This window comes from Lepisosteus platostomus, chromosome 13 (assembly GCF_059453375.1).
Source record: "Lepisosteus platostomus isolate fLepPlt1 chromosome 13, fLepPlt1.hap1, whole genome shotgun sequence".
In the NCBI taxonomy this organism is placed as follows: domain Eukaryota; kingdom Metazoa; phylum Chordata; class Actinopteri; order Semionotiformes; family Lepisosteidae; genus Lepisosteus; species Lepisosteus platostomus.
The window spans coordinates 42,338,943-42,354,270 of record NC_142623.1 but is presented as its reverse complement, the minus strand read 5'-3'; the positions used below and the strand labels follow the sequence as shown (position 1 = coordinate 42,354,270).

At 46.8% G+C, this 15,328-nt stretch overlaps 1 protein-coding gene across 1 annotated transcript in view; it reads left to right on the top strand.

The window, feature by feature from the left end:
- Positions 1-1,016: 1,016 nt before the first annotated feature.
- ppargc1b (peroxisome proliferator-activated receptor gamma, coactivator 1 beta) overlaps positions 1,017-15,328 on the top strand; it is a 67,752-nt gene continuing 53,440 nt past the window's right edge. Inside the window, exon 1 of the mRNA XM_088604728.1 lies at positions 1,017-1,948. Coding sequence (XP_088460854.1) covers positions 1,868-1,948 — 81 coding nt within the window. The 5' untranslated portion in view covers positions 1,017-1,867. The remainder of the gene's footprint in view (positions 1,949-15,328) is intronic.

Here is a 15,328-nt window from a genome sequence, read left to right as displayed (position 1 = left end):
CACAGTGTCCTCTACCATCACACTGCTTGGGAAATCCTAGTTTAAAGATGGAAGAGTGCCTCCTACTGCAGTTTCTGGGCTTCTTAAAGATCGGCTTTTCCATGCTCAAAGAGAAATTAAGGGTCTTTGAAATGTTTTTATACCCTTCTCCTGATCTGTGCCTTTATACAGCTTTTATGGAGTTGGAGTTGTTACAAAAGGTTCCTGGTGTTCATAGTTGAATCTTTCCTTGAAATTCACTACCTGACTGAAGGACCTTACAGACACAGGCACAGCACGTTTATTCTGAAGCAACGTGAACTACTTTTATTGCACTCAACTAATTGTGCGGCTCGTTAAGATAATTATTGTGTACCTAGGTTTTCCACGGCAAAAGTCTGGAAATTTATGCAATCACGGCTTATATTTTTTTCACATCCTCTATTTACTTGCTTTATTTGTTTGTTTGTTTTTTTTTTTGCTTTGAATGTGTGGAGTGGTTTGTGTGTATATCAAACGAATTGCTACTACAAAGGAACCTGACCGCTTTAAAACCACAACCTTGAGACCTGTGAGAGAGCCTGGAGACTTCTGCCAGGCTTGTCTTTGGGATTATCAAGGACTGAAGGAAAACCGCCTTCAAAGCAGCATGCATACGTTACTACCCAAGCCTGCTCATTGTTGTGGTAGAACTTCAAGGCGGCGTTCACATTGTCCCATTGTTGCCGAGCTGTCTAATTACATGGTACACGCGGTCACCGTTTTCTTCTAGATTGACAAGGAACCGTCATCTCCTCCGAGGAATGCGGTGAAGGTCGGTAGCGGTTGGTGACAGTTACAATGCAGGCTGTGCCGATCCTCACACGGACCCGCGGTGTCTGCTCCTGGCGGGACTGCAGTTTTCCAACTGGCATTGAAGAGCGCGGTGGCGATCTCCTCTCGGAGGCGCCGGGTAAGCCCGTGTGCGCTGCTCTGCAAGCACGCATCGGGTGCGACACTGCGCCCGCCTGTCCCGGGGTTCAGCGACCCCGCCCCCCCCCAGGTGTCTGTGTCGGAAGCTGCACGCGGTGCTGACGTCCAGCCCGTTAAAAAAAAACGACTTTATTTGAGTTGTTTACTCGGCCCAGTTCGTCCACGTCACCGGCCCAGGAGATACCAGCTAATCTGTCAATCACACTGGCCCGTGCACCTGCAGCAGCAGGCGAATATCGAGGATTTAATAGCAAAACCCCTCGGTACGCTAGGAGACCAGACAGAGCGCAGCCAGCATCATTTAACAATCGACGTGAGCACTTGATCTTTGAAATACAGCAATATTCGTGAGCAATCATCATATTTCATTAAAATACATCCTAATTACATACTTGGAAGACCTGTCGTTCATCTCTCTAAAACATCAACATAAAAGGGGGTGTATAGTCCAAAAGAAGCCGAGGAAGTAAAACTTTTATCTGTCCCACTTGTTGAAATAGCCCCGTTATTTAGGGTGTTGCGCCCACTCGGTCGACTTGGGATGGTGGATCTATATGACAAGCAGCGGTGCTGTGTGCATTGCTTGCCGTATGAATGAGTCATCGCCGGTCGGTAACATGCGTCCGTCGTGTTGGTGCAGACACGGCCGCGTTGACGCTGTGGTTTCTGTGGCGGGTAAGCAGCACAGGAGGATACACGTCCGTCGGGCTGATCCACACAGAAGGCGAGACCGCCTGCGCCAGGTAGCATCAGTGAAGGACAGGGGGAGCGATAACTCGTCTGCGAGCCGTGAGCTCACCAAGCCTTGACCAAGTTCAGAGTCGCAATCGCCCTCTGCCGGAGGAGAGGCGCCAGTGACACTACCCGACTGCAGTATACTCCTGCTCTCCGGCTCAGGGCTCTCATTCGCTAGAAGATGGCGGACTGCACTTCACTGTTGGATGAGGAGCTCTCTTCTTTCGTCTTCAATTACCTGACAGAAAACACCGGGAGCCAGGTAGGAGCAGCCCGGGTTTCATACCGGCAGGATCGCGCGTCCGGGGCATAGTCGGTGGTCCTGTGCTTTATTCTCGGAAACGCCAACGTTGCAAGCCGGCAAGCCTGTGACAGCCGGTATTGCATATGAAACTGCAGCCGGCGTCTTGTGCGCCTCTTGACTGTAGTGTGGGCTTCACGTGGAGACTGGGGAACTGCAGCCTGGCAGTTTTAGCACGGTCGCAGGGCGTGCTTTTCGAAAATGGTTTTAAGAATACAAATCGGAGATAACAGGTGTGTGCGTGCGTGTGACACATTACCTGTGCAGTGCTTGAATGCTGCGTTTTCTGGAAACAACACAAGAACACTTCGCAGCATATGCAGTGTGTAGAATACGCAGCTACTATAGTTTCAACCCGTTCAGTTTTTTTTTCCATTGACTGTATAGACACGTGGGTGTCCTCTTTTTATCAGAACTTGCCGTAACGTTTTCCTTATCACAATTTATTTATTTTTAGGAAAAAAAACTACATTTATATCTACGGCAGTGTGTAATGATTGAAGAATATAGAGAGAGAGATTTTGAAACTGAAAATGCATTTAAACTGATTCCGGTACGTCTCGGTCTGCAAAAAAAAATAAAAGAAACCACAAGGAAGTTGTTTTAAATTCACCCTTTACATACACTTCTAGCGCTGTTTGTGCCTTCGCCTTGCCGACTGGAGCTCGTATGCGCGTAAATGAGGGATTTTGCGGCTGGACTTGAGCTCCAGGCAGGCTGGATCGCGGCACGCCAGCGGGATGTTTCTTTAAGACGAAGTTGTAACAGCGGAGTTGCGCTCTCAGATCGCAGGCGACACGCTTACTGGGTCACCGAGATCCAAAGGTCTTAGACGGATGACGAAATGTTTCATTGTAACGTGAGGTGGTTTGATTTTTAATCTCCTCACCCCCCCCCGCTCAAAAATAACAAGTTGATTTTTTCTGTCCCTTTTGTAATAGCGTTTGCGTAACCATACCTGCGACCAGTGTTACAAAACCGGGGGTAGACGGAGGGGGGGGGACTTATATGTAACACTTTTTGTTTGCATACATAATCTGGCGAGAGGGCATGTGTCAGACTTTTGTCATCACTGATCAGGCAGTAGACTTTGTCGCGCAGGTATTCCAATAGTTTACCTGTTTGCGCATAATTTATTTGCATTTCGAAGCATCGACGTTTACCATGCTGAAATACTACATTTTAACTTAAAATCCGCGTTATCGTCGCAAAATCTCACTTTGTTGTAAACTAGAAATGAGCAGCGCTATCTCCAAGATACGGATGTAACTGTGGAACAGGAACAAAATACGTCTTAATGAGTCCTTTAGGAGTACCGGTAGCACGTGTGCTCTTTAGTAAATGAATGACCCGGTTTTTTTTTTCCCCCGAAACGATTTCACCTTTGAAGAGTGAAGAATTTTTGCATTTGCTTTGCGTTTATTTGGCGTAGTTCGGGCTCGGGTGGACCGAGGGAGCTCGGGCTGTGTTGGAGCTATTCCGGATTCAAGTCACATGCTTTGATGAATGAAGTCTGCGTGGCGAGGTGTCGGCCGGCATTTATCAACCGTGTGAACCGTGTGACCCTTACCCACACTACAAACCCCAGTAAATGGGGGGTAATTCATGCATCGGTATTCTTCCCCTGTTATTATGATCTTAATGAGTGTTGTGTTGTTGCAGATCCATGTGTGACGAGTACTCGTGTTAAACCTGAACGTCTCCCCCCTCCTCCTCCTCCCGATTTTAGAGCGCAGTGCTTGAGTGGTCCTACTGCTTCACTGCGGTCCAGATTTACAAGTCCCAAACATGTGGAAAACTGCGCCCAGTCGAGCGTGTGAGCTCTGGGCAGGTGAACCGCACAGCGGCAGGGAAGAAAGCTGCAGCGCTTTCGCCGTGGTCAAGTTCAGCGGCGGACAACGTCTCGCCAAGCTGCGCTCCACACTCGTGACCGGGCTAACAGACAGGCGCTGCTGCAGTCATGTGCTCTGCTGTAGTAAAGGAAGGAGGCGGCTCCGGTGACGCGCTCTGACGACATCCCCGGGCACACTCCCGGGTCTGGGAGAAGCGCGCTCCCGCGGGCCTGGCTGCTCTCATTGCTGCGCACCGAAGAAGCTCCCTCCCCCAGTCTGGTCCGGCCCGGGGAGGGTTCAAGGCATCAGTCTTGTCAGAGGAGATGTGCTGATCTCGAAAGCTCAGCCCCTGAGGCACTCGCTTACATAAGGCACTACACATCCCCACCGCTGAAATGTTAGCGGAGATATTTTTATTTAAAGGGCTTCATGTTTATGCGAATGGATGACATTTTTATGAGGCGTTCCGGGGCAGATGAGTGGTCCTCACCAGTTGTAGTGGTAACCGGCAGTTGCCTTACCTGCGCAAAATATGAGGACAGGGTGAGACACAGCCTGCAACTTAGCTGCAGTCCCTACAGCTCAGTTCGGGTTGTCTTTGTCCTCAGTCCTGGAGGAACAGACGCTTTCTGGAGTGTGCTTTTTTTTTTATGGGCTGCACAGTGACCGAGGGGAAGTGGATAGAAGACAGAAGAGCGCCAGTTTTCCAGACGCACCGGCCGAAATCCTATCGGTTTCAAGAGGGGAAGTCTAAGGTTTCCATGTTTAGCAACGGCCTTTGGAAACAATGTAGTAGATTTAAAATAGCCTCCCAAGGCCGTGCGCGTCGGTGGAAGGCGAGTCGCTCTTGGCGCTGCGGTGCCGCGGGTCCGGTTTCTGTGATGTGCTCCGAGCCTGCTTATGTATTATTCAGTCTGCTCCCAACACTGGCTCCAGTGACACAGCAGCGTGGGCACAGTCTGCTATGATGTCTTCTTTCAGCATTGATCCAGATAAGTGTTGTTAATAAATCAGACTCTCACACACACACACAAGCTCTCCCCGGGTTTGCTGCCTATCCGTATAATGTTCAGTCCAGCTATGTGTGACATACCTTTTCAGTTCACTGGAGGCACATCGGAGGATTACAGATTCACCTCCCCCCCCCCCCCCCCCGTCAGTGGGATGGCCAGGATAGAGAGTGGTGGCTGGTGGGATTTTTGGACCGATCAGTGAAAAATACAAATAAAACTTGTAATTATCCCATCAGTGCCCTGGTAACTTAATCATGTTACAATAACACGCAGTAGTAGCAGTCATTTATTTAAGAAGTATTCTTTGGGAGACGTTTGTGACTCAGGGCTCATAGTGTCAAGAGTCTGGAGCTGCAACGCCTACCCACACAGATACCTGCGATGAAGGTTTCAGTTGGAATAACACAGACTGCCTCCTTTTTTTCCGAGTAGCATTCAATCATAGGCGAGCGCTGTAAAATGAAGTTTTATTCTGTCAGTGAGCCTGGAACCAGGGCCAGTGCAGATGATGTTTAAGTTGAATTAGAGGTTGGAAACCCAATGTGTAAACTCACTGATAACTGATACTGCATGTCGGGTGAGGAAGAGAGCCCTGTGTTTTTTGTGTTTTTGACATTGAATTTGTTGGGAGTAAGAAGAAATCATAGCCATTCTATAAAAGTATATTTGTGAATTCAAGCTGGCTTTATTTCTTCTTTGTTGTGTCTCTCTTGCGTTAGCACGATGTGTCAACTTGAAAGGAATCTTAATTCGACCAGAATGCGATAAATTCAGATTTACATAAATCATGTCGTGTCTAACATCAAAAACAATGCACGTCTAAGCTGTCGGACACACAAGTAGACAAAGAACAAAAAAGTTATTTTTAACATGAATAGTTGGAATATTTTGCTTCTAGTTTTGAGAAGTCATTCCCACCTGACACCTGTGACCAGATGTCTGGCTGTTTGTTTCTTAGGCAGAATGAAATGAGATGGATGATTAAAGAGATCTGTGGTTAATTAATTAGGGAGAAGTTATGATGATTAAACCATAAACTGGTCGTCCGCTCCTTTGCACAATCTTCAGTAGGGCTGTCATCTCACTCACAGGCTGGTCTCGAGGGAAAGCCGTGCATGTGGATGAGCTGTCAGGATTCTCCATTTTGATTGCCCCCTGAACATTAAGTCACGTATAGTACAAGAAACTAGGCATCAATAAATAATCACGTGCAATCCGTCATGTGTGGGGAGGCAAATAATAGAAAATGTATTTAAGGTCAGCCCACATCTGGGATTTTTGAGCTACGGCGCGTTAAATGAAGAATGGTTCATCTTAAAGCAGTTGAGCGCTGAAATGTGATTTATTGGTGTCTCTCCAGTGTTCAAGACAGCAGCGGTCACCTTCCAGAGCATGTGTGCGCTGTGCATGGCCACGCTGACCGTGGCCGGCCCCACCCCCTCTCTGAGGGGGCGATGATGTTAAGGTGTCAGTGAACCCGAGCACGTCAGCGAGAGAGAGCCGTGTGCGTCAGAAAGACAGACGGCGCGCTACGTACGGTACCAGTCACGCTGCAGTGCTGTGGAGCTCAGTGGCATGAAAGGAGTGCTGCAGCCTTTCGGAAGTGAAGGAGTGACGTGTGACTCAGTGACAGCGCCAATCAGTTAACTCCTGGCAAAACCTTTTACCATAATCCGTGCCCCACCTAGCCTCCGGTTTCCGCGGAATGCTAAAAGGTGGTGACAGAGGGTGGGCTTTAGTCCGGGGGGGGGGTCATTTTCTCAAGCTTCCTCGAGCCTGAGCACCGCCTGTCCTCTGTCAGCTAGCAGCTCCCAGAGTGCACGAGGCGTCGGCACAGCACGTGCTGTCCAGGCGTGCTCCCGAGCTGCTCTAAGTCCTTGCCGCTCTCCGGGCGGCTGGGGTGCTGCCGCTCAGCACCTTGCTGGAAATAGCTTTGTCAGCTGCCTGAACGGAGCTAAACGCACCAGCCTGTGCAGGGAGACGCTCGGCTTCCTCCCGCCGGACCAGCCCTCCCCCAAGGTGACTCTTGAAATAGCACCGTCGTGCTCTAGATTCCCAGCGAGGGCGCTGAGTAGGGATGAATTAACATACACAGACTTTGCTCTTCCCCGTAGGCAGCGTGGAGGAGGAGGTGGCGGCGGCGGCTAAGTCGCAGATAGCTGGGCCCTGATTTTTTTCCGCATTAGGCCTTTTCCAGTCCTGTTGTGGTGGTGCAAGAAACACGAGCGGGCATCTCGTGATTTACAAAGCCAGACAGCGCGGTGACACTCGATATGCAAAATGAATTAGGCTGCAGGTGCGCAGTCGGTTCGGTTGATTGTTTTCTCCGCCACCTGCTTTGGTATTAATTGCCCCAGCAGAAACATTTTGATGTCAGCTGTCCTTAGTATCCACCAGCTTCCTGCTGTAACTGCATCCGGCAGCAAGAAAGCCCTTGAACTTGCACTCCAGTCCTTTTAAAGGCAGGTATCCTGCTAACGCTGTGCTCGAGTCTTTAGCAGTGGGTGGAATTTAGCCCTGGTGCAGGTGTGGTGTTCATTCATTGGCCTGCAGGTTGTGAATGCAAAAGACTACAAACAGCCTGCCTTAAACTCCCATGGCCAGGGCATGTTCCACTACCGCTGAGGTGTAGCTCAGGCCTCTTTGGATAAAAAAGACTGCGGCTGCAGGTTCCACAGGTTAGAGGCAGGATCAAAACCTGGCATGGGTGGTTCTGCCTCTATGTGGTAGTCTTGTTTTTTATCCTTGACTGAGATCCATGTATCATTATCATTCCAAAATAAAAACCCTGCACTTCCCGTAGCTCTTAAGCTCTTAGCAGTCAAGAGTACCTTTAAAACAGGTGAGACACAAGTGGAGTAAGAGAGATATAATCTCAGCTAGTATTTTGTTTACAATCTAAGTAAATGGCCAGTATCATTATTGTTTAGATTTGATTCGATTTCTGGGTAGCACTATTTGTTGTGACAATAGCTTAGGTAGATGTGAGCTCATCTAGGTTTATGAGCTGCAGGCTGCTGTGGACAAGACAATGAGCACATGTTGAGTGGCAGCTGATGCTAGCTGCCTTGTTTTGAGCAACCTTGCGCAGACCGACGTGCAGTTTGAAAAAAAGCTTTTCTGCACCGTTCAGTGCCGGCAGTTAATAAAACATGAAATGTACCTGGCTGCTGCACAGGGGGAGTCTTATGTCCTGCCCTGCAAGGGGGCCCTCACATGGTGAATAGTCTGCTTTACCTTGAACATCAGCAGGGTGGAGAGAAGTGACTGGTGCCCACGTGCTGGACATATCAGAGCAGCTTTGGTGAGCATGTCATCTTGCAAGAGGAAAATTCCAGTGCCAGGCGGAGCGTCTCGCCTTGTGCCCTGCTGACGAAACACCCAGGAACTGCAGGTCGAGACAGGATGGTTGGAATCGGCCATTAAAATCACTCAATCGGTAGGGAGGATGTGCCATCCTCTAATTTTCACTCAGTGAGTCCTACAGCTCTCACAGGCGAGTGGGCATCAGCTGGAGGTCGAGTGTGGCTTTCGCTGACGGTGTTGTGAGCTCACAGGAGCATGCCTCACTGCAGCCTTCAACGACCCTGGCTGATCATTGGTCCCAGTGGCTAACCGTGTGCACAATTGACCTGATGACCTCGGACAAGCTTCAGCTGGCTCTATCTGGGCTGTCTGTTTCCACCTGTTCCCCAGATCAAGGCCCTCACTGGTTGAGCAGCATTGGAGCCCTAATGTGTACAGGTGTGTTTGTTTTTGACAGCAGAAATTTGCCTGTTGAAAAATTTGTTTGGACCTTATGTGGAATTAGAACGGTAGCAGAATAAAACTTCCTGTGCAAAAGTAAACTGAGTGCTGGGAAAAAAAAGCCGTAATGATGATGTTCTTAACGCCGGAAGGCCGTGTGATTCCTGAAGTGGAAAACGTATTGTTGTGGGGAGAAGGGAATTCAGAAACAGGGCTTGAGAGGCTTATGAAAGCTGTCTATGAAGTGACTCATGCTGGCAAGCCAGTGCCTGTGTTTCTGTGTGAAACTTTCCGCGCTCTCACAAGACAGGGGCAGAGTGTAGGCTGGTTACATGAGAGAGGCTTTTTAGGGTATTTAGAGAAGAACATAGCCCCTAGGAAACAGGAATGCAGCCTGTTCCGTCTTCTCAGGAGCTTTGTGTTGCATTGGGTTGGAGAAGTGAAGAGATCCCCAGTTGCTGTTGAAGGCATTCAAGCCAGTTCTTTGTCTTCTGGGCTGGATGCCAGGACAGTCCGTACCTGTAAATTTCCATTGTTGTTGTCCAGGCTAATCAGCAGGGAAATGAGATGCTGTTAGGAGTAGGCAGTAAACGAGCACTGCAGGTAAGTGGGTGTGTGCTTCCTGGCTCTGAAACTCTCCTGCAGGCCTCGTCAGGGCCCACTTGAGACATTCTTTAAAACCACAAGTCACCAAGCAGTCAGGTCCCTGAATGACTAAGTGAGACACCCTAAAACACCACCCAAAACCTATTATCTTTAAATTTAAGCATCTTCCTCACATGGTTAGTATCATCGATGCTTGTACCGTGTTATAAGATGCTTATACATTTTTTTTTGTCCTTTGGTACCGAGATGGATGTAAGTGCTTTTTTAGTTTTATACTCACTAGTATTAATTTAAATTTCAATCAAACTCATATTTGATTTCCTAGCAGTGTCACTGTACAGTCCAATAAATGACCCTGGACTCCAAAGTCACAGAGCCTGCATCTGAATATTAAGATAATATTGATTTTTGTGATTATGTGAAATTGTGTAGAAACTCATTCAAGTACAAAGAAACTGGCCCAACTTAATGGCTGTACATATAGCAGAATTGATTAACGAGAAAAAAGCAATCTACTGTACATTTCAGAATCTAGGCAATTGCTTTAGGTACTGCTTGGATCTGAAACAGCAGGACTGGGCCATCAGAACTAGAGTGAAGAACTCCTGTGCAGCAGCTGGTGACCCACAGGAGCACGAAACATGTATTTTTACAGACTAGGTCAGTTCCAGTACTGCTGCTAGAATTTTGATACAGTCCTGCCCAGAAGTGACTGGCACTGTTTGCAATTCACTGCCTGCAGAATCACCCTTTGTAGAGCACAGTGTGCAAATCACTATAGGGTGAAATTGGAAATTATTCTGTTAAAAAAGCATCCTTCTTTTTATGTGCAGTTCCCTGGGACAACACTGACAGCACAAATTTAGTATAAGGACTGTAGGGAATTCTAGTGTTTCGTGCAGCAGTAACTTTATAATTGTGAGTTACTTTCTAAGGGGGTGGTGTCAGGTCTTGGATGACAGTGCAGCTTAATGCAGATAATTATTGGCTGTATTTTGTAGGGTGGTAAACTTCATTTGCATCTTATTCAGTCCTATTTGAAAATTAGGAGAGTTACAGCCCATCGATAAAGGCTGATTTTAGCCTGACCGTGGAGTTTTTTGCAGTGGCACTCAGTCTGGGCTGTGAGCACTGTAAAGAAAATCCACTTTTTTGTCCTGTGTTCAGTTAATCGTTTTCCATAGTTGGAAGCACCCCTGTGAGACTGGGTTTAAATTGTTATACTCAAAAAAGCAGTTCAAAGATTCTGAAAAGCGAGTGTGTACCAGCTGTTAAGATACTGCCCTTATAAAGACAGGCTGTTTTTCACCCTGAAGGGACTTGAAGGACTTGCCATAAATAGGATTTTTCAGTGTTTTTTACCCCTCAGTAGGTTAATAGCTACACTTCCCAGTGTGGATAAAAGGTCTCAAGGTCTTATTTTTTGCCTTATGGATGCTGTTGTAGATCTCTATTGGAGCCCTTCCAAACTGAGGCAAAGTGCATTGAACTTTAGTGAGGAAGCCTATCACTAAAATATGCATACTACTAATGGCAACTCAGAGAAACGAGAAAAACAGAAGTCTATTTTATTTTTTCAAATACTGACTCCCTGCAGTGTAAAATGAAATTGTGATGTGTGTATTTTTAGCCCTAGTACTATGGTAGTTCTGTATGTTCATGTCTTATTCAGTTGCGCTCACTATAATGCAGGTGAAAACTACTGTACAGTATGTTGTTCTTTTCAGATTGTTTACTGCGTTGTGCCTGCTTTGAACACATGGCGTGGATAGTTTAGATTTCATCCTTAAAAAGACCGGGGCTTTATCAAGCCTCTTGTTGTTATTTCCGGGAAGCAGAGTTCATACGTTTTAGCAAACAAACAGGGATACATTCCAAAGGTTGCAGTTGACTAGAGCAAAAAAGAAAAAAAGATCCAGATTAGTGCCTGACAGATTATCGCAGTTCATCGTCTCTGATATCTGATGCAGAGGTGTCACTGTGGTACAGTCTCTTCAGGTGAGCTCAGCTGAATGGGACGATCAAACGGGAAGGTTCTCAGGAGGCTCTCAGCTCTGCTCCTGATTACTTATTGATTTCTTTGAAGATGTTTGTCCAGAGAGGAAGAAAAATGTTTTGCTCTGAGTAATGATGTCCTTAAGGCAGTTTTTCACAAGCGCAGTCCTTGGACACAGGTGGTGCTTCAAACTGAACACTATAAAGTAAATACATTTTTACCTTTTTTTTTTAACCTGAAGCTCTCACTGGCACCAACTTTTCAGGAGATTTCTTTTTTTACAAGAGGGCCTATTTCTTTACTGCTATAAAGAGTTCAGTAGGTTGGTGTTTTCCACTTCTGAGCCACAGTGACTTGTGAGGCCAGAGCTCATCCTGGTTTCTGGAATATTCAGTGGACTAGACTAGAGATCATGGGACAGCGGTCCATCACCGTTGTCTCCTCCCAGTAACGCTGGTCCCACTTATCCAGTTTGGTGGACTGGAGTGACTGGGGCACAGTTTCACTCATGGTACCACAGCAGTGTCTGCAGCAGGGACTCGAACCCCCAGCCTGCCAGTTATGAGCCCAGAAAGGAACCCACTCCACCAACCCAAAGACTTGGGTAGGAAGGGGAGGAGGAAGAGTGCGCAAGCTGGCCTTGTGAAGCTCGGCTCCCTGCTCCCACTGAAGGAGAACCTCCGCAGTGGCCTGCTTCTTTTGCGGACGGGCGCTTGTTTTCCTGGCGCGGAGCGGGACGTGTAAACAGGCTCGCGGTGGGTTCACTCAAATAAAGCTCGAATACTCGCCCCCCCCCCCCCACACCCCCGTCCTGCGTCAGTCTTGACTTTCCTTTTGGTTTCTTTCAGAAAGGCTGTTCCCGTTGCTGTGCAGAGATTAAAGTTCCGCGTCCGTGTGTCACTCCACAAGGGACTGCCAGTACCCTTGCTTCCTCCGATTTTTATTTTCCTGTGGGAAAAAACAGAAGCGGATCCAGCCTTTTTTTTTTTCCCTCGAATAGCTTAACGTGCCACTAGACAGCCCGGAGGAGGGGGCTGGCTTCCACTGCCGGAGCGCAGAGAGGGAGCCGGCACTCTTGAGCCACTGAATGTTATCGGAGTGGCCGAAGCGCGAGTCTATTCCCTGATGGCAGCTGCTCAGGTGTGCTGTTTTACCACAGTGTGTGTTTTCATTCTTTAATCCGGAGACTGTCACTCCGTCGCGGTGTGTGCTGACTGCTGTGGGGTGTGGGGGGTGTCTTTCTGGGGGGGGCACTCTGATGAAGGATTCCCCTGCTGAACTGAGCTGCAAAACTCCAGTTGCCTTTAGAAATGGCTACCATAGACCCTAGGGAATACTTAATATTAAGACTGGTTTTGATTGTAGAAGGCTAGCGTGGCGAAACAGTGAAATGTCCATGTTTATTTTGGGGGGTCACAAACCTTTTGATTGCACTGTATGTGTAGTATTGATCGCTCGTAAATCTAAAGGGAGGGTCTCTAACCCTGGTCCTGGAGAGTCCCAGTCCACTCGTTCTTATTGTTTTCACCCTTGATCACTTGCGTTTTAATGATGAGGAACTCTTGTTTAAGCCATTGATCAGTCAGGCTCGTAACGATTCATTGAAGGTGCTGTAACTCTGGTTCTGGTTCATGTTCCGAATGCTCTCTAAATTAATGAATTGATTGATCATACCACCTGTTTAATTGAAACAATATTTTAATTATTCCAGGCCTTTAGAAACGGATGATTTAAAAGCTGCTGTACCAATAACACCTGCTGAACAGAGGCTCTCCAGGGTTGGAGACCCCTACTTTAGAATTAAGAGCTTTCATAACTGTCTGTAAGCCACTGTGCTTTGCTGGCAGCCAGCCCTCTCCAGTTACATAAGTGCCTCGCACACCCCCAGACAGACTTCACTAAAGCACAGTGACATAAACCCTGGCACACATTTCAGCAGACTCCCACTCTTACCTGAGAATAGGCTGAAATAGCTTTGCCTTCCTGGGCCTACTTCGAAATGGAACCTATATCTTTACGCACATAAATCCATACCTAGATTGCGAACTTGTGTTTTCTAGTCACAATATTTAATTTGCAGCCAGGATGCCGTGCAGAAGCTAAGAGGGAGTTTCAAGCCTCCCTGATCTCTGAATGTGTTGTGTGGAGAAGCCGATAAGGCTCCCAATGTACTGAAATTTGTTCCAGTTCTGCAGATCCTCGCTTTTAAATTTCCAGGATATAGAATGGAAATTTGGATCAAGCTGCAGGACAGCCGAATTCCGATGAGTTCCCCTGTTGGACACACCAAAACTATTAAAATTATATGTATATAAAATTATATGTTTTAGGCAGTAGCGTAAAACATACAAGGCAATGAGGCAATGCTATTGTACTCTTGGGTAAGGTTGTCGCTCAGTGTGCTGTCAGTAAATATGTCATACTGTATATAGTATGTTGCAGCTGTATAATAGGGTACAAATGTGAGAATAAAATGCTAAATTTAATATTAGAATAAGTTACCCATATAATTAGGTTACCAATAGGGGTCTGAGCTGCAGTAACGCTTAGTAGGTCTTGGTTTAAATTCTGCACTGAGTAGAACGGTCCCCACGTCTACCCACGTCTGCTCTGGAAGTGATCTCTTCTTCACCTTTGTTGCACATGAAGAGGACTTCTGGCCCCCGGGAATTTCAGGAACCTTGCAGAGTTTTCTGGGAATGTCCGGAATCGGCCTTGAAACAAAGGAAGGAGGTAGATCGGCCAGGCGATTGGCTGCAGTCTGAGCTCCACTATTTGAAAGTCTGGCACAAAGTCCTGTGGGTGTTTCCCAACAGTCTGAGCTCGTCCCTTCTCTATTGATCTTTACTGGGGAAAAAATACACCACAGGTTGAAGCGCTACTCTCTGTAAGGAACATCCTTGTAAAGCAAAGTGTACAGGCTGAATCAGTGCTTGTGTGTAGCTGCTAATTCAGTACATATTGATATTGGTGTAACCAGAATCAATAGGTTTTCACTGAAAAAAAACTTTCCTTACCCTTTCTATAGCCTGCTTTTCAAAAAAGGCTTATAGTTCTTGTGTGTCAATGCAAGGAAAGATTCAGCTTTCATAAGTAGGCCTGGTTCTTTCTGAAGTTTGGTGTTTGTTTCTTAAAGAGTCCATTAGGAAAATCTTTAAAGTTTTTTTTGTGTTAATCCTACCCTCCAGAGCCATGTGTCATTGTGCTGTGTGTTGTGAAATAGGGAGAAAGGAAAGTTTGGACACCCGCTGCTAATTCTTTTACAGAAGTGCAAAAGTGGAGTTGGTTATTGAGCCAGTTTCTGAATAAATACTGGATTTCATTCGCAAGAGTTGATGCTAATCCACTGCTTCTGTGTCCTTAGCTTTCTCCAGGCTGAACCCAAATAGGAACGTAAGTGCTCAGACGTGTTGAGCAGTTAAATGGATTAAACGACTAATTTGAGAGGAATATTTCAGATTACAAGGTGTTGTATTCCAGTAATTCCCGTGTAGCTACGGTCTAACTGTCAGAAAGAAGCGTGACCAGTCGTATGTTTGTTTATACGTGTCTCTGTTCTCTGTTGCATGTGTTCTGGCTGTGTTTGGAGTGTTTTCAATCCTTTTTGCACTCTCCATGAGGCGACTGTTTCCCAGTTCTAAACACCAAGACTGTCCACTGAGCGGTTCCCTCAAGCAGAGTTTGGTGGTGACGCCAATCACTAACCCCAGAGCCACCTTATCTCCCTTTCTAGTCCAGCCATTGCACAGCTTAGCCCAGAGTCGAATAACTGCTGGTGGTGGGTTTAGTTATGCTAGCGCTTCAGTGAAACGTGCAGACAAACAAACTTTTCAACAGAAAGGAGAAGCACGTCCTGTACAGTCGTCACAGGCTGATTTTATTATCAAGCATGAAGAACGTTGAGCTCAGAGGGCAATGAAAACTTTCCTCTAAACTGGGATGTAGTGAAGACTTGGTGACTCCTAATTAATGTTTAAAGGGAGTTAGACAGTAGGAAAATAAACACTGAAAACAAAGAGCCCTACATGTAATGTACTGCTGGCCAAATGCCTGGTTAAAAAAGCATCTTTGGTGTCTTATTGTGTTCCTCTAAACTCCATTTTAGGTCAGTGCTCTCTTTCCTTGGAGAGATGCTGTATTTGGGATT